Source organism: Branchiostoma lanceolatum, chromosome 9, assembly GCF_035083965.1.
Source record: "Branchiostoma lanceolatum isolate klBraLanc5 chromosome 9, klBraLanc5.hap2, whole genome shotgun sequence".
Lineage (NCBI taxonomy): Eukaryota > Metazoa > Chordata > Leptocardii > Amphioxiformes > Branchiostomatidae > Branchiostoma > Branchiostoma lanceolatum.
The window spans coordinates 21,642,470-21,660,383 of NC_089730.1; the positions used below are offsets into that span (position 1 = coordinate 21,642,470).

At 44.5% G+C, this 17,914-nt stretch overlaps 1 protein-coding gene across 1 annotated transcript; it reads left to right on the plus strand.

Annotated features, from left to right (window-relative positions):
* Positions 1-17,062: 17,062 nt before the first annotated feature.
* On the plus strand, positions 17,063-17,440 carry LOC136442740 (uncharacterized). Its single transcript, XM_066439682.1, has one exon. The coding sequence runs from the start codon at positions 17,063-17,065 to the stop codon at positions 17,438-17,440; it is 378 nt and encodes a 125-aa protein (XP_066295779.1).
* Positions 17,441-17,914: the final 474 nt, after the last annotated feature.

A 17,914-nucleotide genomic window follows, 5' to 3' on the forward strand; every position in this document is an offset into this window, starting at 1 on the left:
AGCTTGACTGATATGCGATCAAAGGCGTACAGGACTAGACAACGACTCAAAGTGCTGCTTTGTGCGCAGCCTGGCTGGGTAGACTCTGAAAGAACGAGGATGGAATCTGGGTACAGACACAGAGACGGCCGTCGGAATCGTCCTAAGATACACGATTAAGGCAAGATACACGAATAAGGCATGGGGGAAGGGGGGGGGGGGGTGTCGCCGTCAGCCAAAGTGTATTCCATAGCCTTTTACTTGACACGGAGCTTTACGTCTGGAAGTGTATTGTAATATGCTAGCTTGCGTACGCGTTAGCTGCAGTTTAGTGAGGTACGTGCGTCGTTGTGCCTGTTGACACCTAATTTTCCAACACAAAACGCAACAGAGGGAACAGAAGGATGCTCTATTTCGTGTATTTACGATCTGAAACTTTAGTCTTCTTTCAAATGGCTTCTATTTCTAGCAAAGCATAATACAATGAAAAAAACAATAAAAACGCCCCTCAAAAATGTAGACTAGTCCGTTGCCATGGCAATTTGCGGTCAGAAAATGCGGGGTGACGCCGGGTTATCAATCGTTTTTAAATTTACGCTCCAGCGCTAATCGTTGATTTTTTATGAATATTTTTCATTTTTATTTAAGGTCTCATTCATGAGTTTTTCCGCCCCATAGGCTTACATGTTATAAAACGTGTTTTACATGGGCGCATTCGTAATGAAGCTTTAGGAAATGCACCGATGTCATTCATTCTCTGTTGAGCTCATCTACCCTAGATCATTTGAAAAAATTGCCAACTACCAGTTGGCATGCAATACCTTTTTATGGCAATTAAAAACGGCACTTAGCTAGACCCCCTGAATAGGCACTTTCCAGCTGAAAGTGATCGACCGAATTGCCGCCAATGTCCGGCTGTGGACGTCCGACCTCGCGCGCGGCTGCCGAACTTTACCTGTTAATTTCTTCCGTTACAAACAAGCTTTCATCAGTTTGACGCTTGATATCAGCTGGCCTAGCTAAAAGGGATTTTTACACCGATATAGACACATGTACATGCAGCCGTTCATTTTTTGGGGCAACGGACTCTTTTAGGGTACCCACTCGGAGTAATACATAAATGAGACCTTAAGTATAATGTATTAAGTCAATGATGATTAAAACGAAAGAAAACTATCTTCTCCATCATCCTTGAAGGTTCGGGTCTCTTACGTCGACGCATTGGCCTTTGACACCGGTGAAAAGCATGAAGCGCCCCCTAGCGGACGCGGTTCAGGAGAGAACAGATTGTGCGGCTTTTAGTGATTCGGGGCTTCAAATTACGCCCATGCTGGCCAGCAAGCGTGTTTTTGAGCTTGACTGATATGCGATCAAAGGCGTACAGGACTAGACAACGACTCAAAGTGCTGCTTTGTGCGCAGCCTGGCTGGGTAGACTCTGAAAGAACGAGGATGGAATCTGGGTACAGACACAGAGACGGCCGTCGGAATCGTCCTAAGATACACGATTAAGGCAAGATACACGAATAAGGCATGGGGGAAGGGGGGGGGGGGGTGTCGCCGTCAGCCAAAGTGTATTCCATAGCCTTTTACTTGACACGGAGCTTTACGTCTGGAAGTGTATTGTAATATGCTAGCTTGCGTACGCGTTAGCTGCAGTTTAGTGAGGTACGTGCGTCGTTGTGCCTGTTGACACCTAATTTTCCAACACAAAACGCAACAGAGGGAACAGAAGGATGCTCTATTTCGTGTATTTACGATCTGAAACTTTAGTCTTCTTTCAAATGGCTTCTATTTCTAGCAAAGCATAATACAATGAAAAAAACAATAAAAACGCCCCTCAAAAATGTAGACTAGTCCGTTGCCATGGCAATTTGCGGTCAGAAAATGCGGGGTGACGCCGGGTTATCAATCGTTTTTAAATTTACGCTCCAGCGCTAATCGTTGATTTTTTATGAATATTTTTCATTTTTATTTAAGGTCTCATTCATGAGTTTTTCCGCCCCATAGGCTTACATGTTATAAAACGTGTTTTACATGGGCGCATTCGTAATGAAGCTTTAGGAAATGCACCGATGTCATTCATTCTCTGTTGAGCTCATCTACCCTAGATCATTTGAAAAAATTGCCAACTACCAGTTGGCATGCAATACCTTTTTATGGCAATTAAAAACGGCACTTAGCTAGACCCCCTGAATAGGCACTTTCCAGCTGAAAGTGATCGACCGAATTGCCGCCAATGTCCGGCTGTGGACGTCCGACCTCGCGCGCGGCTGCCGAACTTTACCTGTTAATTTCTTCCGTTACAAACAAGCTTTCATCAGTTTGACGCTTGATATCAGCTGGCCTAGCTAAAAGGGATTTTTACACCGATATAGACACATGTACATGCAGCCGTTCATTTTTTGGGGCAACGGACTCTTTTAGGGTACCCACTCGGAGTAATACATAAATGAGACCTTAAGTATAATGTATTAAGTCAATGATGATTAAAACGAAAGAAAACTATCTTCTCCATCATCCTTGAAGGTTCGGGTCTCTTACGTCGACGCATTGGCCTTTGACACCGGTGAAAAGCATGAAGCGCCCCCTAGCGGACGCGGTTCAGGAGAGAACAGATTGTGCGGCTTTTAGTGATTCGGGGCTTCAAATTACGCCCATGCTGGCCAGCAAGCGTGTTTTTGAGCTTGACTGATATGCGATCAAAGGCGTACAGGACTAGACAACGACTCAAAGTGCTGCTTTGTGCGCAGCCTGGCTGGGTAGACTCTGAAAGAACGAGGATGGAATCTGGGTACAGACACAGAGACGGCCGTCGGAATCGTCCTAAGATACACGATTAAGGCAAGATACACGAATAAGGCATGGGGGAAGGGGGGGGGGGGGTGTCGCCGTCAGCCAAAGTGTATTCCATAGCCTTTTACTTGACACGGAGCTTTACGTCTGGAAGTGTATTGTAATATGCTAGCTTGCGTACGCGTTAGCTGCAGTTTAGTGAGGTACGTGCGTCGTTGTGCCTGTTGACACCTAATTTTCCAACACAAAACGCAACAGAGGGAACAGAAGGATGCTCTATTTCGTGTATTTACGATCTGAAACTTTAGTCTTCTTTCAAATGGCTTCTATTTCTAGCAAAGCATAATACAATGAAAAAAACAATAAAAACGCCCCTCAAAAATGTAGACTAGTCCGTTGCCATGGCAATTTGCGGTCAGAAAATGCGGGGTGACGCCGGGTTATCAATCGTTTTTAAATTTACGCTCCAGCGCTAATCGTTGATTTTTTATGAATATTTTTCATTTTTATTTAAGGTCTCATTCATGAGTTTTTCCGCCCCATAGGCTTACATGTTATAAAACGTGTTTTACATGGGCGCATTCGTAATGAAGCTTTAGGAAATGCACCGATGTCATTCATTCTCTGTTGAGCTCATCTACCCTAGATCATTTGAAAAAATTGCCAACTACCAGTTGGCATGCAATACCTTTTTATGGCAATTAAAAACGGCACTTAGCTAGACCCCCTGAATAGGCACTTTCCAGCTGAAAGTGATCGACCGAATTGCCGCCAATGTCCGGCTGTGGACGTCCGACCTCGCGCGCGGCTGCCGAACTTTACCTGTTAATTTCTTCCGTTACAAACAAGCTTTCATCAGTTTGACGCTTGATATCAGCTGGCCTAGCTAAAAGGGATTTTTACACCGATATAGACACATGTACATGCAGCCGTTCATTTTTTGGGGCAACGGACTCTTTTAGGGTACCCACTCGGAGTAATACATAAATGAGACCTTAAGTATAATGTATTAAGTCAATGATGATTAAAACGAAAGAAAACTATCTTCTCCATCATCCTTGAAGGTTCGGGTCTCTTACGTCGACGCATTGGCCTTTGACACCGGTGAAAAGCATGAAGCGCCCCCTAGCGGACGCGGTTCAGGAGAGAACAGATTGTGCGGCTTTTAGTGATTCGGGGCTTCAAATTACGCCCATGCTGGCCAGCAAGCGTGTTTTTGAGCTTGACTGATATGCGATCAAAGGCGTACAGGACTAGACAACGACTCAAAGTGCTGCTTTGTGCGCAGCCTGGCTGGGTAGACTCTGAAAGAACGAGGATGGAATCTGGGTACAGACACAGAGACGGCCGTCGGAATCGTCCTAAGATACACGATTAAGGCAAGATACACGAATAAGGCATGGGGGAAGGGGGGGGGGGGGTGTCGCCGTCAGCCAAAGTGTATTCCATAGCCTTTTACTTGACACGGAGCTTTACGTCTGGAAGTGTATTGTAATATGCTAGCTTGCGTACGCGTTAGCTGCAGTTTAGTGAGGTACGTGCGTCGTTGTGCCTGTTGACACCTAATTTTCCAACACAAAACGCAACAGAGGGAACAGAAGGATGCTCTATTTCGTGTATTTACGATCTGAAACTTTAGTCTTCTTTCAAATGGCTTCTATTTCTAGCAAAGCATAATACAATGAAAAAAACAATAAAAACGCCCCTCAAAAATGTAGACTAGTCCGTTGCCATGGCAATTTGCGGTCAGAAAATGCGGGGTGACGCCGGGTTATCAATCGTTTTTAAATTTACGCTCCAGCGCTAATCGTTGATTTTTTATGAATATTTTTCATTTTTATTTAAGGTCTCATTCATGAGTTTTTCCGCCCCATAGGCTTACATGTTATAAAACGTGTTTTACATGGGCGCATTCGTAATGAAGCTTTAGGAAATGCACCGATGTCATTCATTCTCTGTTGAGCTCATCTACCCTAGATCATTTGAAAAAATTGCCAACTACCAGTTGGCATGCAATACCTTTTTATGGCAATTAAAAACGGCACTTAGCTAGACCCCCTGAATAGGCACTTTCCAGCTGAAAGTGATCGACCGAATTGCCGCCAATGTCCGGCTGTGGACGTCCGACCTCGCGCGCGGCTGCCGAACTTTACCTGTTAATTTCTTCCGTTACAAACAAGCTTTCATCAGTTTGACGCTTGATATCAGCTGGCCTAGCTAAAAGGGATTTTTACACCGATATAGACACATGTACATGCAGCCGTTCATTTTTTGGGGCAACGGACTCTTTTAGGGTACCCACTCGGAGTAATACATAAATGAGACCTTAAGTATAATGTATTAAGTCAATGATGATTAAAACGAAAGAAAACTATCTTCTCCATCATCCTTGAAGGTTCGGGTCTCTTACGTCGACGCATTGGCCTTTGACACCGGTGAAAAGCATGAAGCGCCCCCTAGCGGACGCGGTTCAGGAGAGAACAGATTGTGCGGCTTTTAGTGATTCGGGGCTTCAAATTACGCCCATGCTGGCCAGCAAGCGTGTTTTTGAGCTTGACTGATATGCGATCAAAGGCGTACAGGACTAGACAACGACTCAAAGTGCTGCTTTGTGCGCAGCCTGGCTGGGTAGACTCTGAAAGAACGAGGATGGAATCTGGGTACAGACACAGAGACGGCCGTCGGAATCGTCCTAAGATACACGATTAAGGCAAGATACACGAATAAGGCATGGGGGAAGGGGGGGGGGGGGTGTCGCCGTCAGCCAAAGTGTATTCCATAGCCTTTTACTTGACACGGAGCTTTACGTCTGGAAGTGTATTGTAATATGCTAGCTTGCGTACGCGTTAGCTGCAGTTTAGTGAGGTACGTGCGTCGTTGTGCCTGTTGACACCTAATTTTCCAACACAAAACGCAACAGAGGGAACAGAAGGATGCTCTATTTCGTGTATTTACGATCTGAAACTTTAGTCTTCTTTCAAATGGCTTCTATTTCTAGCAAAGCATAATACAATGAAAAAAACAATAAAAACGCCCCTCAAAAATGTAGACTAGTCCGTTGCCATGGCAATTTGCGGTCAGAAAATGCGGGGTGACGCCGGGTTATCAATCGTTTTTAAATTTACGCTCCAGCGCTAATCGTTGATTTTTTATGAATATTTTTCATTTTTATTTAAGGTCTCATTCATGAGTTTTTCCGCCCCATAGGCTTACATGTTATAAAACGTGTTTTACATGGGCGCATTCGTAATGAAGCTTTAGGAAATGCACCGATGTCATTCATTCTCTGTTGAGCTCATCTACCCTAGATCATTTGAAAAAATTGCCAACTACCAGTTGGCATGCAATACCTTTTTATGGCAATTAAAAACGGCACTTAGCTAGACCCCCTGAATAGGCACTTTCCAGCTGAAAGTGATCGACCGAATTGCCGCCAATGTCCGGCTGTGGACGTCCGACCTCGCGCGCGGCTGCCGAACTTTACCTGTTAATTTCTTCCGTTACAAACAAGCTTTCATCAGTTTGACGCTTGATATCAGCTGGCCTAGCTAAAAGGGATTTTTACACCGATATAGACACATGTACATGCAGCCGTTCATTTTTTGGGGCAACGGACTCTTTTAGGGTACCCACTCGGAGTAATACATAAATGAGACCTTAAGTATAATGTATTAAGTCAATGATGATTAAAACGAAAGAAAACTATCTTCTCCATCATCCTTGAAGGTTCGGGTCTCTTACGTCGACGCATTGGCCTTTGACACCGGTGAAAAGCATGAAGCGCCCCCTAGCGGACGCGGTTCAGGAGAGAACAGATTGTGCGGCTTTTAGTGATTCGGGGCTTCAAATTACGCCCATGCTGGCCAGCAAGCGTGTTTTTGAGCTTGACTGATATGCGATCAAAGGCGTACAGGACTAGACAACGACTCAAAGTGCTGCTTTGTGCGCAGCCTGGCTGGGTAGACTCTGAAAGAACGAGGATGGAATCTGGGTACAGACACAGAGACGGCCGTCGGAATCGTCCTAAGATACACGATTAAGGCAAGATACACGAATAAGGCATGGGGGAAGGGGGGGGGGGGGGTGTCGCCGTCAGCCAAAGTGTATTCCATAGCCTTTTACTTGACACGGAGCTTTACGTCTGGAAGTGTATTGTAATATGCTAGCTTGCGTACGCGTTAGCTGCAGTTTAGTGAGGTACGTGCGTCGTTGTGCCTGTTGACACCTAATTTTCCAACACAAAACGCAACAGAGGGAACAGAAGGATGCTCTATTTCGTGTATTTACGATCTGAAACTTTAGTCTTCTTTCAAATGGCTTCTATTTCTAGCAAAGCATAATACAATGAAAAAAACAATAAAAACGCCCCTCAAAAATGTAGACTAGTCCGTTGCCATGGCAATTTGCGGTCAGAAAATGCGGGGTGACGCCGGGTTATCAATCGTTTTTAAATTTACGCTCCAGCGCTAATCGTTGATTTTTTATGAATATTTTTCATTTTTATTTAAGGTCTCATTCATGAGTTTTTCCGCCCCATAGGCTTACATGTTATAAAACGTGTTTTACATGGGCGCATTCGTAATGAAGCTTTAGGAAATGCACCGATGTCATTCATTCTCTGTTGAGCTCATCTACCCTAGATCATTTGAAAAAATTGCCAACTACCAGTTGGCATGCAATACCTTTTTATGGCAATTAAAAACGGCACTTAGCTAGACCCCCTGAATAGGCACTTTCCAGCTGAAAGTGATCGACCGAATTGCCGCCAATGTCCGGCTGTGGACGTCCGACCTCGCGCGCGGCTGCCGAACTTTACCTGTTAATTTCTTCCGTTACAAACAAGCTTTCATCAGTTTGACGCTTGATATCAGCTGGCCTAGCTAAAAGGGATTTTTACACCGATATAGACACATGTACATGCAGCCGTTCATTTTTTGGGGCAACGGACTCTTTTAGGGTACCCACTCGGAGTAATACATAAATGAGACCTTAAGTATAATGTATTAAGTCAATGATGATTAAAACGAAAGAAAACTATCTTCTCCATCATCCTTGAAGGTTCGGGTCTCTTACGTCGACGCATTGGCCTTTGACACCGGTGAAAAGCATGAAGCGCCCCCTAGCGGACGCGGTTCAGGAGAGAACAGATTGTGCGGCTTTTAGTGATTCGGGGCTTCAAATTACGCCCATGCTGGCCAGCAAGCGTGTTTTTGAGCTTGACTGATATGCGATCAAAGGCGTACAGGACTAGACAACGACTCAAAGTGCTGCTTTGTGCGCAGCCTGGCTGGGTAGACTCTGAAAGAACGAGGATGGAATCTGGGTACAGACACAGAGACGGCCGTCGGAATCGTCCTAAGATACACGATTAAGGCAAGATACACGAATAAGGCATGGGGGAAGGGGGGGGGGGGGTGTCGCCGTCAGCCAAAGTGTATTCCATAGCCTTTTACTTGACACGGAGCTTTACGTCTGGAAGTGTATTGTAATATGCTAGCTTGCGTACGCGTTAGCTGCAGTTTAGTGAGGTACGTGCGTCGTTGTGCCTGTTGACACCTAATTTTCCAACACAAAACGCAACAGAGGGAACAGAAGGATGCTCTATTTCGTGTATTTACGATCTGAAACTTTAGTCTTCTTTCAAATGGCTTCTATTTCTAGCAAAGCATAATACAATGAAAAAAACAATAAAAACGCCCCTCAAAAATGTAGACTAGTCCGTTGCCATGGCAATTTGCGGTCAGAAAATGCGGGGTGACGCCGGGTTATCAATCGTTTTTAAATTTACGCTCCAGCGCTAATCGTTGATTTTTTATGAATATTTTTCATTTTTATTTAAGGTCTCATTCATGAGTTTTTCCGCCCCATAGGCTTACATGTTATAAAACGTGTTTTACATGGGCGCATTCGTAATGAAGCTTTAGGAAATGCACCGATGTCATTCATTCTCTGTTGAGCTCATCTACCCTAGATCATTTGAAAAAATTGCCAACTACCAGTTGGCATGCAATACCTTTTTATGGCAATTAAAAACGGCACTTAGCTAGACCCCCTGAATAGGCACTTTCCAGCTGAAAGTGATCGACCGAATTGCCGCCAATGTCCGGCTGTGGACGTCCGACCTCGCGCGCGGCTGCCGAACTTTACCTGTTAATTTCTTCCGTTACAAACAAGCTTTCATCAGTTTGACGCTTGATATCAGCTGGCCTAGCTAAAAGGGATTTTTACACCGATATAGACACATGTACATGCAGCCGTTCATTTTTTGGGGCAACGGACTCTTTTAGGGTACCCACTCGGAGTAATACATAAATGAGACCTTAAGTATAATGTATTAAGTCAATGATGATTAAAACGAAAGAAAACTATCTTCTCCATCATCCTTGAAGGTTCGGGTCTCTTACGTCGACGCATTGGCCTTTGACACCGGTGAAAAGCATGAAGCGCCCCCTAGCGGACGCGGTTCAGGAGAGAACAGATTGTGCGGCTTTTAGTGATTCGGGGCTTCAAATTACGCCCATGCTGGCCAGCAAGCGTGTTTTTGAGCTTGACTGATATGCGATCAAAGGCGTACAGGACTAGACAACGACTCAAAGTGCTGCTTTGTGCGCAGCCTGGCTGGGTAGACTCTGAAAGAACGAGGATGGAATCTGGGTACAGACACAGAGACGGCCGTCGGAATCGTCCTAAGATACACGATTAAGGCAAGATACACGAATAAGGCATGGGGGAAGGGGGGGGGGGGGTGTCGCCGTCAGCCAAAGTGTATTCCATAGCCTTTTACTTGACACGGAGCTTTACGTCTGGAAGTGTATTGTAATATGCTAGCTTGCGTACGCGTTAGCTGCAGTTTAGTGAGGTACGTGCGTCGTTGTGCCTGTTGACACCTAATTTTCCAACACAAAACGCAACAGAGGGAACAGAAGGATGCTCTATTTCGTGTATTTACGATCTGAAACTTTAGTCTTCTTTCAAATGGCTTCTATTTCTAGCAAAGCATAATACAATGAAAAAAACAATAAAAACGCCCCTCAAAAATGTAGACTAGTCCGTTGCCATGGCAATTTGCGGTCAGAAAATGCGGGGTGACGCCGGGTTATCAATCGTTTTTAAATTTACGCTCCAGCGCTAATCGTTGATTTTTTATGAATATTTTTCATTTTTATTTAAGGTCTCATTCATGAGTTTTTCCGCCCCATAGGCTTACATGTTATAAAACGTGTTTTACATGGGCGCATTCGTAATGAAGCTTTAGGAAATGCACCGATGTCATTCATTCTCTGTTGAGCTCATCTACCCTAGATCATTTGAAAAAATTGCCAACTACCAGTTGGCATGCAATACCTTTTTATGGCAATTAAAAACGGCACTTAGCTAGACCCCCTGAATAGGCACTTTCCAGCTGAAAGTGATCGACCGAATTGCCGCCAATGTCCGGCTGTGGACGTCCGACCTCGCGCGCGGCTGCCGAACTTTACCTGTTAATTTCTTCCGTTACAAACAAGCTTTCATCAGTTTGACGCTTGATATCAGCTGGCCTAGCTAAAAGGGATTTTTACACCGATATAGACACATGTACATGCAGCCGTTCATTTTTTGGGGCAACGGACTCTTTTAGGGTACCCACTCGGAGTAATACATAAATGAGACCTTAAGTATAATGTATTAAGTCAATGATGATTAAAACGAAAGAAAACTATCTTCTCCATCATCCTTGAAGGTTCGGGTCTCTTACGTCGACGCATTGGCCTTTGACACCGGTGAAAAGCATGAAGCGCCCCCTAGCGGACGCGGTTCAGGAGAGAACAGATTGTGCGGCTTTTAGTGATTCGGGGCTTCAAATTACGCCCATGCTGGCCAGCAAGCGTGTTTTTGAGCTTGACTGATATGCGATCAAAGGCGTACAGGACTAGACAACGACTCAAAGTGCTGCTTTGTGCGCAGCCTGGCTGGGTAGACTCTGAAAGAACGAGGATGGAATCTGGGTACAGACACAGAGACGGCCGTCGGAATCGTCCTAAGATACACGATTAAGGCAAGATACACGAATAAGGCATGGGGGAAGGGGGGGGGGGGGGTGTCGCCGTCAGCCAAAGTGTATTCCATAGCCTTTTACTTGACACGGAGCTTTACGTCTGGAAGTGTATTGTAATATGCTAGCTTGCGTACGCGTTAGCTGCAGTTTAGTGAGGTACGTGCGTCGTTGTGCCTGTTGACACCTAATTTTCCAACACAAAACGCAACAGAGGGAACAGAAGGATGCTCTATTTCGTGTATTTACGATCTGAAACTTTAGTCTTCTTTCAAATGGCTTCTATTTCTAGCAAAGCATAATACAATGAAAAAAACAATAAAAACGCCCCTCAAAAATGTAGACTAGTCCGTTGCCATGGCAATTTGCGGTCAGAAAATGCGGGGTGACGCCGGGTTATCAATCGTTTTTAAATTTACGCTCCAGCGCTAATCGTTGATTTTTTATGAATATTTTTCATTTTTATTTAAGGTCTCATTCATGAGTTTTTCCGCCCCATAGGCTTACATGTTATAAAACGTGTTTTACATGGGCGCATTCGTAATGAAGCTTTAGGAAATGCACCGATGTCATTCATTCTCTGTTGAGCTCATCTACCCTAGATCATTTGAAAAAATTGCCAACTACCAGTTGGCATGCAATACCTTTTTATGGCAATTAAAAACGGCACTTAGCTAGACCCCCTGAATAGGCACTTTCCAGCTGAAAGTGATCGACCGAATTGCCGCCAATGTCCGGCTGTGGACGTCCGACCTCGCGCGCGGCTGCCGAACTTTACCTGTTAATTTCTTCCGTTACAAACAAGCTTTCATCAGTTTGACGCTTGATATCAGCTGGCCTAGCTAAAAGGGATTTTTACACCGATATAGACACATGTACATGCAGCCGTTCATTTTTTGGGGCAACGGACTCTTTTAGGGTACCCACTCGGAGTAATACATAAATGAGACCTTAAGTATAATGTATTAAGTCAATGATGATTAAAACGAAAGAAAACTATCTTCTCCATCATCCTTGAAGGTTCGGGTCTCTTACGTCGACGCATTGGCCTTTGACACCGGTGAAAAGCATGAAGCGCCCCCTAGCGGACGCGGTTCAGGAGAGAACAGATTGTGCGGCTTTTAGTGATTCGGGGCTTCAAATTACGCCCATGCTGGCCAGCAAGCGTGTTTTTGAGCTTGACTGATATGCGATCAAAGGCGTACAGGACTAGACAACGACTCAAAGTGCTGCTTTGTGCGCAGCCTGGCTGGGTAGACTCTGAAAGAACGAGGATGGAATCTGGGTACAGACACAGAGACGGCCGTCGGAATCGTCCTAAGATACACGATTAAGGCAAGATACACGAATAAGGCATGGGGGAAGGGGGGGGGGGGGTGTCGCCGTCAGCCAAAGTGTATTCCATAGCCTTTTACTTGACACGGAGCTTTACGTCTGGAAGTGTATTGTAATATGCTAGCTTGCGTACGCGTTAGCTGCAGTTTAGTGAGGTACGTGCGTCGTTGTGCCTGTTGACACCTAATTTTCCAACACAAAACGCAACAGAGGGAACAGAAGGATGCTCTATTTCGTGTATTTACGATCTGAAACTTTAGTCTTCTTTCAAATGGCTTCTATTTCTAGCAAAGCATAATACAATGAAAAAAACAATAAAAACGCCCCTCAAAAATGTAGACTAGTCCGTTGCCATGGCAATTTGCGGTCAGAAAATGCGGGGTGACGCCGGGTTATCAATCGTTTTTAAATTTACGCTCCAGCGCTAATCGTTGATTTTTTATGAATATTTTTCATTTTTATTTAAGGTCTCATTCATGAGTTTTTCCGCCCCATAGGCTTACATGTTATAAAACGTGTTTTACATGGGCGCATTCGTAATGAAGCTTTAGGAAATGCACCGATGTCATTCATTCTCTGTTGAGCTCATCTACCCTAGATCATTTGAAAAAATTGCCAACTACCAGTTGGCATGCAATACCTTTTTATGGCAATTAAAAACGGCACTTAGCTAGACCCCCTGAATAGGCACTTTCCAGCTGAAAGTGATCGACCGAATTGCCGCCAATGTCCGGCTGTGGACGTCCGACCTCGCGCGCGGCTGCCGAACTTTACCTGTTAATTTCTTCCGTTACAAACAAGCTTTCATCAGTTTGACGCTTGATATCAGCTGGCCTAGCTAAAAGGGATTTTTACACCGATATAGACACATGTACATGCAGCCGTTCATTTTTTGGGGCAACGGACTCTTTTAGGGTACCCACTCGGAGTAATACATAAATGAGACCTTAAGTATAATGTATTAAGTCAATGATGATTAAAACGAAAGAAAACTATCTTCTCCATCATCCTTGAAGGTTCGGGTCTCTTACGTCGACGCATTGGCCTTTGACACCGGTGAAAAGCATGAAGCGCCCCCTAGCGGACGCGGTTCAGGAGAGAACAGATTGTGCGGCTTTTAGTGATTCGGGGCTTCAAATTACGCCCATGCTGGCCAGCAAGCGTGTTTTTGAGCTTGACTGATATGCGATCAAAGGCGTACAGGACTAGACAACGACTCAAAGTGCTGCTTTGTGCGCAGCCTGGCTGGGTAGACTCTGAAAGAACGAGGATGGAATCTGGGTACAGACACAGAGACGGCCGTCGGAATCGTCCTAAGATACACGATTAAGGCAAGATACACGAATAAGGCATGGGGGAAGGGGGGGGGGGGGTGTCGCCGTCAGCCAAAGTGTATTCCATAGCCTTTTACTTGACACGGAGCTTTACGTCTGGAAGTGTATTGTAATATGCTAGCTTGCGTACGCGTTAGCTGCAGTTTAGTGAGGTACGTGCGTCGTTGTGCCTGTTGACACCTAATTTTCCAACACAAAACGCAACAGAGGGAACAGAAGGATGCTCTATTTCGTGTATTTACGATCTGAAACTTTAGTCTTCTTTCAAATGGCTTCTATTTCTAGCAAAGCATAATACAATGAAAAAAACAATAAAAACGCCCCTCAAAAATGTAGACTAGTCCGTTGCCATGGCAATTTGCGGTCAGAAAATGCGGGGTGACGCCGGGTTATCAATCGTTTTTAAATTTACGCTCCAGCGCTAATCGTTGATTTTTTATGAATATTTTTCATTTTTATTTAAGGTCTCATTCATGAGTTTTTCCGCCCCATAGGCTTACATGTTATAAAACGTGTTTTACATGGGCGCATTCGTAATGAAGCTTTAGGAAATGCACCGATGTCATTCATTCTCTGTTGAGCTCATCTACCCTAGATCATTTGAAAAAATTGCCAACTACCAGTTGGCATGCAATACCTTTTTATGGCAATTAAAAACGGCACTTAGCTAGACCCCCTGAATAGGCACTTTCCAGCTGAAAGTGATCGACCGAATTGCCGCCAATGTCCGGCTGTGGACGTCCGACCTCGCGCGCGGCTGCCGAACTTTACCTGTTAATTTCTTCCGTTACAAACAAGCTTTCATCAGTTTGACGCTTGATATCAGCTGGCCTAGCTAAAAGGGATTTTTACACCGATATAGACACATGTACATGCAGCCGTTCATTTTTTGGGGCAACGGACTCTTTTAGGGTACCCACTCGGAGTAATACATAAATGAGACCTTAAGTATAATGTATTAAGTCAATGATGATTAAAACGAAAGAAAACTATCTTCTCCATCATCCTTGAAGGTTCGGGTCTCTTACGTCGACGCATTGGCCTTTGACACCGGTGAAAAGCATGAAGCGCCCCCTAGCGGACGCGGTTCAGGAGAGAACAGATTGTGCGGCTTTTAGTGATTCGGGGCTTCAAATTACGCCCATGCTGGCCAGCAAGCGTGTTTTTGAGCTTGACTGATATGCGATCAAAGGCGTACAGGACTAGACAACGACTCAAAGTGCTGCTTTGTGCGCAGCCTGGCTGGGTAGACTCTGAAAGAACGAGGATGGAATCTGGGTACAGACACAGAGACGGCCGTCGGAATCGTCCTAAGATACACGATTAAGGCAAGATACACGAATAAGGCATGGGGGAAGGGGGGGGGGGGGGTGTCGCCGTCAGCCAAAGTGTATTCCATAGCCTTTTACTTGACACGGAGCTTTACGTCTGGAAGTGTATTGTAATATGCTAGCTTGCGTACGCGTTAGCTGCAGTTTAGTGAGGTACGTGCGTCGTTGTGCCTGTTGACACCTAATTTTCCAACACAAAACGCAACAGAGGGAACAGAAGGATGCTCTATTTCGTGTATTTACGATCTGAAACTTTAGTCTTCTTTCAAATGGCTTCTATTTCTAGCAAAGCATAATACAATGAAAAAAACAATAAAAACGCCCCTCAAAAATGTAGACTAGTCCGTTGCCATGGCAATTTGCGGTCAGAAAATGCGGGGTGACGCCGGGTTATCAATCGTTTTTAAATTTACGCTCCAGCGCTAATCGTTGATTTTTTATGAATATTTTTCATTTTTATTTAAGGTCTCATTCATGAGTTTTTCCGCCCCATAGGCTTACATGTTATAAAACGTGTTTTACATGGGCGCATTCGTAATGAAGCTTTAGGAAATGCACCGATGTCATTCATTCTCTGTTGAGCTCATCTACCCTAGATCATTTGAAAAAATTGCCAACTACCAGTTGGCATGCAATACCTTTTTATGGCAATTAAAAACGGCACTTAGCTAGACCCCCTGAATAGGCACTTTCCAGCTGAAAGTGATCGACCGAATTGCCGCCAATGTCCGGCTGTGGACGTCCGACCTCGCGCGCGGCTGCCGAACTTTACCTGTTAATTTCTTCCGTTACAAACAAGCTTTCATCAGTTTGACGCTTGATATCAGCTGGCCTAGCTAAAAGGGATTTTTACACCGATATAGACACATGTACATGCAGCCGTTCATTTTTTGGGGCAACGGACTCTTTTAGGGTACCCACTCGGAGTAATACATAAATGAGACCTTATCAAATTTTCTACAATTTCGCCCGTAGTTTCTTCGTTTCTTTTACAACTTCGTCGAGAAATAGTGCAGAAATAGAGGTAAGAACATCCACGAGTATTCCTCTCTACTTCCACTGGTATCGTCGGTAGTAACGTTAGCAGTTCGTATATTTGCGACATGTGTGCCCCCCTCCCCACCCGATCCAAAACAAAAGGAGCCACAGGCTAAAAGTAAAAGTAAGGATATCCAGATAACAACTTTTACAGTAGAGTAGAGTAGAGTTTACAGTCCGGTAGGAAGTTCTGCACCAGTTACTGAGGATGCATTGACGACTTTTGGTCAACTTGTTACCGTGAAAGCGGAATTATTGTTTTCGGTGTCTGAAATCATTTGTAATATTATTCATGACCAGAAATCACAAAAATGAATACAGTCTGTAAAAGCATAAATTTATTTCGCTGCTTTTGTTTTCATCCGCGGTATTCGACGACAGGAAGGCAAAAATTATGACGTTGGCAGATTAGATAAAGGATTGATATCTAAATGGCTAGACAAAGGCCTGCCAGTAGACGCTGTCTACTTAGACTTTCGTAAGGCTTTCGATTCGGTGCCAATCCAGAGATTACTAGCAAAAGTACAAAGTTATGGAATAACGGGCAACATTCTGAAGTGGATTAAGTCCTTCCTACAAGGGAGAAGACAGAGGGTACGGGTAAACGGCACAAGATCGGACTGGGCAGCAGTAACTAGCGGCGTGCCTCAGGGAAGTGTGCTGGGTCCGGTGCTGTTCTCCTTGTTTGTTAATGATCTACCTGAGACTGTGCAAAGTGACCTAAAGCTTTTCGCGGACGATACGAAAATTTACCGTCCAGTAGCAAAGGTTAACGACTGTGCCGTCATACAAAAAGATCTACATCAACTACAAAGCTGGGCAGAAGATTGGCAGCTGAACTTTCACCCTATGAAATGTACTGTCATTAGGTTGGGAAAGGGTCATCCTGACTTTGTATACACTATGACGGACAAAGAAGCAAGTACATCTTTGAACTTCACACAGATAGAGAAAGACCTGGGTATTATGGTAGATAAGGACCTGAACTTCAGTAATCACGTAGCTGCAATAACCAACAAAGCCAATCAAGTTGCAGGACTTATGTGGAGAACCTTTGAATTTGTCGATAAAAAAGTATTCTTACTCTTGTACAAATCTCTAATCCGCCCACACTTGGAATACGGGGCACCAGTGTGGTCACCATTCTCGTGGAAACTAGCTTTTGAGCTCGAACAGGTTCAAAAGAGGGCAACAAAACGTGTCCCTGGCCTCAGGAATATGACGTATGAGGAGAGACTCAGAGTGTTGGACTTACCAACTCTAGTCTACAGACGTATTAGGGGAGACTTGATCAACACATACAAGTTCATCCATGGAGTGTACGACTTGGAAAGCCCTTTCGACTTGATCGAGGAAACTAGAACTAGAGGACACAGTTTACGTATAAAGAGGAAAACATCTAAATCCAACAGAAGAGCACACTTCTTCAGCGTCCGGGTGATCCCTTGGTGGAATAGCCTACCCGAGACAGTAGTGGTTTCTCCCAGCATAAACTGTTTCAAGGAGAGGCTGGACAGGTTCATGCGGAAACACAAGGTGTACTTTGACTTCCGAGCTCTAGACAACCCCCACAAACTGGAAATGACTGTGACATAAAAGTGAAGAGCGGCCTAAAATGGAACCAGCCGATTCCTACCTGGCCGAAGAAACTCTACTCTACTCTACTCTAAATTAGCAGATAAAATTGCTAGTCAACATGTAAATCAATGTATTACTGTTCCACCTGCTTTTCACCTACCACTGCGTCACCTTGACATTTATATTGCAATCGCTTGTGCGAAACAAGATTCTCAAAATTCAAGACATTTCATGTATGACTATGAGGTCTTTGATTTGTTGTGTTTAAAATTTGTTTTTTATCTACCTACAATGTTTTTATCTACCTACAACTGGTGCAATGGCCGAGTGGGTAGAGTGTTCGCCTTGCATACGGTAGGTCGTGAGTTCGATCCCCGGCCGGGTCATACCAAAGACTTTAAAAATGGTACATATTGCTTTCTCTGCTTAGCACTCAGCATTTGGGAAAGACTAAAGAGTATGGAAGTTAAACACATACCACTACCCATGGAG